At 33.5% G+C, this 9,719-nt stretch overlaps 1 protein-coding gene across 1 annotated transcript; it reads left to right on the top strand.

Annotated features, from left to right (window-relative positions):
* The first annotated feature begins 392 nt into the window (after positions 1-392).
* On the top strand, positions 393-9,192 carry LOC121206091 (inter alpha-trypsin inhibitor, heavy chain 4). Its single transcript, XM_041076332.1, has 13 exons — positions 393-921; positions 1,874-2,035; positions 2,789-3,001; positions 3,071-3,160; positions 3,285-3,401; positions 3,900-4,172; positions 4,302-4,458; positions 5,153-5,230; positions 5,698-5,798; positions 6,161-6,331; positions 6,964-7,038; positions 7,710-7,817; positions 8,697-9,192. The coding sequence occupies exons 1-13, from the start codon at positions 514-516 to the stop codon at positions 9,033-9,035; spliced, it is 2,292 nt and encodes a 763-aa protein (XP_040932266.1). The 5' UTR covers positions 393-513; the 3' UTR covers positions 9,036-9,192.
* The last annotated feature ends 527 nt before the right edge of the window (positions 9,193-9,719 follow it).

Raw genomic sequence — 9,719 nt, 5'->3', positions numbered from 1 at the left:
TATAAAATTTAAAAAATAAAGAAAATATTAATAAAACATTTTTAAAGAAGTTAAAAAATTATCAAGTGATGAAGTAGTGCAATATCAAAGTCTTACATCATCATAACTTAATATAATCCAAGTTTAGGGACTAAATTGAGAAAAGTTATTAAATTTCAAGACTAATGTGAACTAAAAAAATTAAGGGACCAAAGTAGAAAAGATGCCAAATTCAGGGGCTAAAATGTTACTTTATCCCTAGCTATGTTTCTAGGATTTAGTTTTAAGAGCCAAAAAAAAAATCCAACCTTACGTGGCATGACGTTATTAGGTTTTATAAAAACTTAGAGTACTTCTTACTGTAGAGGCATTACTACACCTCATATAAACAACCTGCAACTTCCAACGTGGCAATATATAATTAGGTTCCATAAAGCTCCTGCTTCTATCTTCACTTCATATAATAAATAACTGCATTTCAAAAAAAAAAAAAAAATCTGCTACTGAACTAGCATATTCATTTCATTCACCATAATGACCGAAAAAAGCGTAATCGCCGACGAGTTCTCGTCGTCGGTGTCATGCGGACTTATGCTATCAAAGCGAATATACTACGGCAAAGGAGCTTCACCGACGCCGGCATTAATGTCGAGGTCTTTATCGTCGACGGAGAGTTGTTATCTTCCGACAGCGGTTATGGCGTACGCGGTGGTTTCCGAGCCTTCTGTGGTGGACAATCCGGACGTACCTAGCTACCAGCCGTACGTGCACGGTAGGTGCGAACCGCCGGCGTTGATTCCGTTACACATGCACGAGGTTTCCATGGAGGTGGACTGTTGGATGGATACTGCGTTCGTTACCGCTAGCGGCGCGTGGCGCGTGCACTGTATAATGGCCGGTCGGAGATGTGATTGCCGAGTTGCTGTTCCAATGGGAGAGCAGGTAGCTAAACTAATTCGTACTTTTTTCAAAAAAAGAAAAGAAAAGGAATAATTTAGTTCAATTCAAATAAATTGTCTCCTTCACCCTGACCGGAGTTTTGAAGTTCTTCAGGAGCAAAAAAAGAACATATAGTAGCAATTCCTTAAGCCACTTGAATTTTTTTAATTATAAAAGGAGCTGTTTTCTTTTTGAAGGAAAACGAGCTGATTATTAGAAATATTTTTAATAGTAAGAAAAAAAAAGTTTTTAGCGTGAAATGGTGAGATTAGACAATGATATAAAAGAAGAATTAAAGTTGAACAATGTGATTTTTGCTTTTGAATAGCTTAATACTTTATGTTTACAAGTGGAGAGTTTGTTAGGGGAAAAATATTACAAAAGCAAAAGCAAAAAAATATAATCTTTCATTTTAATTATTTTAAAAAAAAATTATTGTTTCGAATTTGAGATTTATATTAAAGATCATATTATTTAATTAAATAAGTATTTTATTAAGTATTTAGTTTATTATTTATTTAATATTTAAATGTTTTAGTGCAATTGATCGGTTGAACCCGTTCAATAAGATGGATTGAATTGAAAATCTTTTTAATTTGACATCTGATCCCATTTTTTAAAAATATTTTAATATTTGTTTAGTATTAAAAAATGTTTATTAGTTGTCAATTGTAAAAGGAATGGCAAAACTGAAAATTCAACTGTTTTTTTTTCTTCATGTGGACCGATTTAGGATTTATTATCTACTTTGAAAGCAATTGCCTTTTTAACTATTCACAGATCTTTTCATGTCTACAAATTATATGATGACTGAAGATTCATGCATTTTCTACAGGGGACCGTGAGATATTAGATAATGCCAAATTTGGGGTTCTTGCTTTTCTTTTTCTTTTTTAATTTGATATAACACTTCACTGTTTCTTGATTCTCAAGATAAACATGATGTGGCTAACAGGGTTCGATTCTAGGTGTTGAGGTTGACATCTCGGAGACTGAGAAGTCGTCCTATAATTCAAAATGGGTCACATTAGCTGATTCTAAAGATATGGAAAAAGTTGCCAAATCTGGAGATGGTTTCTTCTTGACCCCTCATATATATACTTTCAGAATTCCACAAGTAATTACTCTCTTTTTTTGTCCTCGTTATTTTTCTTAACTTATTAGTATTTATCATGTTAGCTAAAGTTGTTTTTAACATATTCAGGTATAAGAATATGGTATGATCATTTAATTATATGAAAAAATTTCAAAAAGAAAATTATACTCATACAGTATATATTAAGGTTATGCAACACTTTGGATCTTCAATCCAAAAAATAGAAAATCGATTACCAAAGCAAAATTAACTGAGACCGATCTTGGCTTCATAACCAACTATTTCGGTTAATTGGTTTGGATAGGAATATTTATATATTTATTTTAATTATATATTTGAAAATGAGGTGAGAAACACTTTACATGGGTGCAAAATTTAAGTAATTTTATACACCTTGATAAATTTTTTTGTATGATTAATATTTTAACCTTCCAGTTGTCATATTCCATTACTGTAAATCATATATGTCAAGTTTTGAGTAAAATAAAAATGTCTATTTGTTTTTTATACTGTTAAATACATTAATAAAGACATTCTTATGGATCTATATGATAACGATATACATGACATTGATAAATTTAAGAGACAGATAACCAATTCGGTTTAACTCGTCAACATGAGTTTTGTAAATTAAGTTACAACCTACTGCACGAGAACGGCCCTAATACATATATATTTGTATGATTGTATCCTATATTCATCTGAATGTGGGTGATATAGCGTATCTATTATCATTATCTTCAAAAACAGTTATACGTTTTTAATATGTGTTAGGTTGAGGGAGGATCTTATGTTTCAATTAAAGTCCGTTGGTCACAAAAGTTGCCCTACAAGGATAGTCAGTTTTGCCTCACTGTACCTTTTAGTTTTCCGACATATGTCATTCCGGTTGGAAAGAAGATCCCTAAGAGAGAAAAGATACAATTGAATGTTAATTCTGGCTCTGGAACGGAACTTATGATCCAATGTAGTAGCCACCCTCTGAAGGTATGACAATTTCATAACAATGTCTGGCTTCTGAAATACAAAAGATGACATTTTATTATAACTTTGTAGGAACTAAGTCGGGAGGTTCGTAAACTAAGTTTTGTATATGAAGCAGAAGTGCCAGCATGGTCAACTTCCGACCTTGATTTTGCTTATACTGTAAGATCTTTTGACAACTGATTAGTCTTCAACTGACTGTTAAGTTGAAGTTATTTTGGATTTTTTAGGGTCATATAACATTGCAAGGATGCATATGTGATGTTAATTGCTTCAATTTTTATAGGTTACTTCAAGTGACCTTTTTGGTGGGGTTCTCCTGCAATCTCCAGCCTTGCGTGATTTTGATGAAAGGGAGATGTTCTGCCTGTATCTTTTCCCTGGAAATAAGCAGATCAGGAGGGTTAGTTAAAAATAAATAACTTTCACTTATCAACGGTTTAAAGTTCTTTATTTTCCATTTTCTTAAAGCAGTCATGATCATTTTCTCGGAGTTTTATCCCCTTTTAGATGGGTCTAGAGATGTGGTTTTTCTGGAGATCCATCTCTGAAGGTTGCATTCTGTTTCAGCCTAACATATATAGAGCAATATTGAAAAAAGTTTAATTCAAGCAAAACTGATTTTTATTATGGTAGATTCTTTTCCTTTCTCTCTCTTTTGTTTGGAGGTTCGCAGCCTAGGGATAGTGGAAGGAGTTGTAGATGCTGAGATTCGAATCCTAGGCCTACAGGATACCACTTGATTGCATGATCTAACTAAGCTAAACTACGGTTCTTTTCATTTTAATCTCTGAGGTTGCTTTAAACTGGAGTATCCTTAACATACTTGTTTAAGATTCCTTTTTTTTTTTTTTGTATTTTGGATCGTGGCTATTCTTATACCATGAGGTGTATTTGATAGGTATTCAGAAGAGAAGTGGTTTTTGTGGTTGACATAAGTCAAAGCATGCAAGGACTTCCAATTGAGAATGTAAAGAATGCATTGTTGGCATCACTATCTAAGCTCAATCCACAAGATTCTTTTAACATTATTGCTTTTAATAGTGAGAGTCACTTATTCTCACCAAAAATGGTGCTGGCTACTCATGGATCAATTTTAAAAGCAGCTCAGTGGCTTAGTAGTAATATTTTAACTACAGATGGTGGTACAAATATCATGCAGCCCCTTAAACAGGTATCAGTTATCAGCATTTAAGCGACTGATCAATTCTATGAGTTAAAGCTTTAAGCCTCTAGCTTTCTGATCACTGGATCATTTACTATTTACTGACACATGGAAGGGTTTTATCATTTGTTATTGCAGGCAATGAAGTTATTGTCTGATACTAGTGAATCCATTTCTCTTGTTTTCCTTATAACTGATGGGTCTGTTGAAGATGAAAGGGAGATTTGCAATGTTGTGAAAGGTTGTTTGACAAGTGGAGGGTCAGTTTCTCCTCGTATATTTACTTTTGGCATTGGTGAGGTTTTAAGTGTTTGGGACATCTTTCCCTCTTTGTCTTTCTGCTTTCGCTGCAATTATTTTTATCAGTTGATTTGGTTTCTCATTGCATACAAATGAATCTTTTCTGAAAACTGGAGTCGTGTTTCTATAAAAATGTACAAGAACACTGTATGTCCTCCTCCAAGCACTGAATATGTCATACATATATATATTTATGTATATTCATGCCCTTTTGATGCATTTCTGCAGCTGTAGACTGCATCCTTGGTGTGGGCCAACATATTGTGTAGTAACCATAGACACCAATGTCATTTTTTTTTCTTCGAAATATTGGTGCCAACCCATATTCAGACATAAGGTGTGACCTTCAAAGAACTTTACAAATACAAGGAAAAAACTTGAAAAAAGAATTGAATATGATAACCCTATCTAACGCCCACAGTTGAGTCTGAGTAATATTGCTTAGTAGTTGCATTTTGCTTGTTTAGTCTACACCAAGTGACACCCTCTTTTATACCTTGTCAGCCATTGGGCTAAGGTCAATTGGTAAACCTAAAATCTGAACTTTTGATGTCAATACCAGCTGATGATCTTCACTAATTCTTTCATGTTCATCGACCAACACAATCTATCGACACATCTGAGCAACATTTGTTTGTCTGTTTCAGTCTTGCGTCATTGCTACTTATTTTTTGTTTAAACTTTTCTAGGTTTGTACTGTAACCATTACTTATTGCAAATGCTGGCTCAAATTGGGAGAGGCCATTATGATTGCACTTACAATGCAGGTTAGGTTTCTTCTAATTCTTCCCTTTTCTTTTTAGATCTTTTATATTTGTACTTATTTTTTCTTTTTCAATGATACCATCCTCAAGAATGACTTTGTGCTCTATTTTTATCAGAATCAAAATACTATTATTCATTGTTTTTGAATAAGCTGCTATGATCTAATTTGTAGTAAAGTAGCATGAAACCATGTTTCCCTACTCATCATTTTTATTGAAACAGGTGTTTGATATGACATATTTTCTGACATGGTCACAAGAATAAAACCCTCCAAATACATGGAAATACTTTTAAAAACTTGAGTATACCCAGTGCATACCCAAATCTGACACTTACATTTAAGCTTGAGTAACATAGGAAGGAAACATGGGGAAACTCAATGCTAAACTAATACAGTACTAGGTAGTATTGTAAGCTGCTGTTGCTCAGTCCTAATAATATTTGTTCTGACTTCACCATTATTGGCCAGATAACATTGAATTGCGAATGGAGAGATTATTTACTACAGCTTCTTCAGTTGTTCTAGCTGATATAACTATGAACATTCCAGAAAATCTTGATTCTCTTGAGGTACGCCAGAGCTGTTTATAAAATTTGCTCATCCTTTATGTCAAATATTTAGACGTTATATATTTGTCTCAGTGTGATTGTCGATTTTACCATGAGGCAATGTTGCTCTGACTTCATTTTTCTTTAAGTATCGATGTCTGTTATCATATCTGATGCATATATGAAAATGGGCACGAGGATATGATCATACTTAAACTCTTCAAATACTTGAAAGTTTTGTAAAAAAGAATTGAACATATCCATATTGGGTACATATGGAGTTCGACTGTTAGAGTAACATAGCTATGTGGTCTATTTTATATGCTTGTCCAAATATTATCCTCCTAGCTATATCTGTAAGAATACCATTTGTGGTATTGCAGTTGTTTCCATCTCGTATTCCAGACCTCTCGTTGGGAAGTCCTTCGATTATGTCGGGCAGATACAAAGGTGATTTTCCAGACACTCTTAAAGTTAAAGGAAGATTAGCAGATATGAGCACATTTATAATGGACTTGAAAGTGCAAAATGCAAAAGACATGTCATTTGATAGGGTAATTTTTCTACTCCTGAAGTTAATACCACTGGAAGTTTCAGAATTTATACTTGACAATTTTATTTCAAGGAGCAGTTAACTTCAACTCATAAAGAAACATATGTAACATGTCTGCTTTGATTTCCATTTGCCTCTGCCAGTTCTTAAATGTTCTATTGAGGTCTGCATGTAATAATTTCGAGCCTTGCGGTTCATTTTTTTTTCCTTAAGGCATTGTTTTCCCATCAGCACTTCACTGCATGTGATTTCCCATGTTACTCCCGCTTTTCATCTTTTTGAAGTAATTGTGTCCCTGAGTTTGATGCATATATGCACATAGCTATAGGAATACGGGCCCTTAATGAAAAACTCTACAATGTGCACATGCCTTGTTTAAAACTCCCATCCGAATCTGAATGATATAAGTGGTTCCACTCGTTGTTGTGTAGGGAACCTATGGTGTTAATTTTCTACTGAAAGTCCATACTTCCCACAAAAGTTTTTATACCCTTTTAATAAAATACCTTCAAAATTATAAGATCAACTTTGAATTGAGACCTTATTTAGTCATTGATTTTCATCAATAATTGCAGATATAGAAGTTTGGATGCTGATGCATCTTCTTTTTCTCATTCTTTTGTTTGTTAATAGATACTTACAAGGAGGCAAATAGATATACTTACATGTCATGCATGGTTGTCCGAGAGTAAAGAGCTTGAGGATAAGGTATGCCACTTTCTGAAACTCTGCTTGTCCCTAAATAACCTACTGGCAAACATTGTTCTAACTTTTCATTTTTTTAAAATATGTGTGTTTGGCGCTCAAGTGTCTGACACTCATCTAACCATTAACATGGAGATATGACCTTCCAAGAACTTCCAAATATATGAAAAACAAAAAACTTAGAAGAAATTGAACATACTTGTATCAGAAACTCCAAATCTGACATTCACACTTGAGTCCAAGTAACATAGCATTGGCTCCAAGTTAGAAATTATTTGGCATGTCTAAGCTTAGTTTGACATCATGGCTGGTCCCTATTACCTTTTGTTTGGACTGCAATTATTGATGAACCTAGATGGATTTTGTTGTTCTGATCTACAATCACTCCCTGATGAATTCATGTAATTTACTTATTTAAGCTTTATTTAACTCTCATTTCTTGCATTCTGGCTGATATTTTTAGTTATCATCGAATTATTTTCGAGCTTATGTTGTTTTTAATCTTATTTTTCTTAAAGTACCCATGTCTGACATTCCTATCCGTTGCATGGGTATAAGGATAACCTCCAAAGATCCTCCAAACATAAGGAATAACTTGAAAAATCTGACTATGTCCTTGAGCAAATACCCATTCCAAGTTCGAGCACCATAATTTGAAGTTATTTCTATTACAGGTCGCCAAAATAAGTCTGCAAACTAGTTTTCCATCTGAGTATACTAGCCTGATTCTGCTTCAGACTGAGAGTGAGAAGAAAGTGCCAGAACCGATGCTTCTACAGGAGGTATGTATTTACTTTTTAATGCAGTTTCAGCATCCCCTAATCACATGAAAGAACTTGAGAGTTTGTTTGAAACACTTGCCCTGTATCAGAATTCAGTCCGATTTCCATTAACCCTTCTTCCATCAATTATATTCTTTCGTTAAGATTTTCTTTATATCTTACTTCAATCTCTTTTCCTTTCATTGGAATTTTCTTTTGATCTGACAAGTTAATACTTACTTCTACCATCAATCATTCTAGATGACATAAGATTTTGGATGTTTTGGCCGTGGTTTTTCAATAATTGAAAACGTTCTAGGTTAAAATATGCTCCAAGTCCTTTTACTTTTCCCATTTTTTGGAATTTGGTCCCTACTTTTAGAATTTAAAAATTCGGGTTTTATCGGTTAAATTTTTTGTGCGACATTTTGACATAAAAAAAATTCACTCGGTAGTCATGGAACAAAAAAGAATGACTTTGTAATATACCTGAATTTAACAAAAGAATTTTAATAGTGTTAACAATTGAACTTGCATTTTAAAATCTTAAACCTAGAGAGAGTAAATTCTTAGAAATAAAAAAAGAGGAATTAAATTTCAAATATACGAAGAATAGAGAAGAGCCATACTACTCATGCATAGATATGTTGAATATAGGTATGTGTTTAACAGGGACATTTTCAGTTCTTTTTATTTCCTGTTTCAACGTATTTAGAGGATTCTAGCAAGGTTATAGTCTCTATACCTTTCCCACGTCTGGATATGACTATATGAGTAAGGTATAGGCAGGATAAATGATAAAGTTGGTATTTCATTTTTTTACGTACATGCATATATATTTGAGGTGAAAAAAATGAATCCAAGTATATTCATTTACTTAGTTTCTGTAAACTGAACCAGATATTCAACAAAATAAGCCTTCCAAAAAAGGGAGATTCAAAAACCCAGAAGCTAGTTTCCCTAGGATGTCTTGGTGTGGGCTTTGGTAACTTGACTGCAACAGCTAAGAACATTCCACCCGGAGCCAATGAACCAAAGTCACCTGAAGGTACAGAGATTTTGGTTAATGCAGCTACAAACTGTTGCAGCTTAGTGCTTGATCGATGCTGTTGCATGTGCTGCATCCAGACATTATCATACATGAATAATCAATGCTACATCGTTCTTAGTCAACTCTGCACTGCTCTTGCTTGCTGTGAGTGTATCAATTGCTGTTATGAACTCTGTGAATGTTTCTAGCAAATACTCTCCACTAACGGTTAGTTGAAAATTTCTTGAAAGATGAAAACACTGAAGATATGAAAATATTAATGTTATGATTATCTTATATGTATGTATGCATGTATATGTTGCAAATCATATTGTTAATAGTAAGCTTACTATTATTAGTCTTGCATATACGACCATGGGACATTTGGTACATTATGCACCGTGTTATGGTTCTAGAGAAGAGTTATGAATCCCTTTTCTTTTCAGTCTGTTAAGTACCTTTTCGAATAAAATTGTGAATTGATCGAATTATACAATATCTAGTAACGTAGTGTGGATTATGACATTTGGCATCAAATCCTATTCTAAGGGTATTAACTAGTAACCATATGTGTGAGTGTATCAATTGCTGTTATGAACTCTGTTGTTGTTTCTAGCAATACTTTCTACTAATTGTTGGTCGAAAATGTCTTGAAAGATGAAAACACTCAGGGTATGAAAATATTAATGTTATGATTATCTTATATGTATGTGTGCATTGTATATGTTGGAAATCATACTGTTAATACTTGATAGTAAGCTTACTATTCATAATCTTACATACACGAGCATGTGACATTTGGTACATTATGCTCCGGGTTATGGTTCTAGAGAGTTCTGAATTCCTTGTATTTTAGTCTCTTAGGTACCCTTTCTGAATAAAATTGTCAACTG

This window comes from Gossypium hirsutum, chromosome A09, assembly GCF_007990345.1.
Source record: "Gossypium hirsutum isolate 1008001.06 chromosome A09, Gossypium_hirsutum_v2.1, whole genome shotgun sequence".
NCBI lineage: Eukaryota > Viridiplantae > Streptophyta > Magnoliopsida > Malvales > Malvaceae > Gossypium > Gossypium hirsutum.
The sequence above is the reverse complement of the archived record's forward strand: the minus strand, read 5'-3'. Positions and strand labels throughout refer to the sequence as shown.

What these genes read in the sequence shown, in the direction of transcription:
- LOC121206091 (XM_041076332.1), top strand. Translation starts at nt 514, where the DNA reads ATGACCGAAAAAAGCGTAATCGCCGACGAGTTCTCGTCGTCGGTGTCA. An exon ending in GAAATAAGCAGATCAGGAGG is followed by an intron (nt 3,402 to 3,899) that starts GTTAGTTAAAAA and finishes TGTATTTGATAG; the next exon opens with GTATTCAGAAGAGAAGTGGT. An exon ending in TGATTGCACTTACAATGCAG is followed by an intron (nt 5,231 to 5,697) that starts GTTAGGTTTCTT and finishes ATTATTGGCCAG; the next exon opens with ATAACATTGAATTGCGAATG.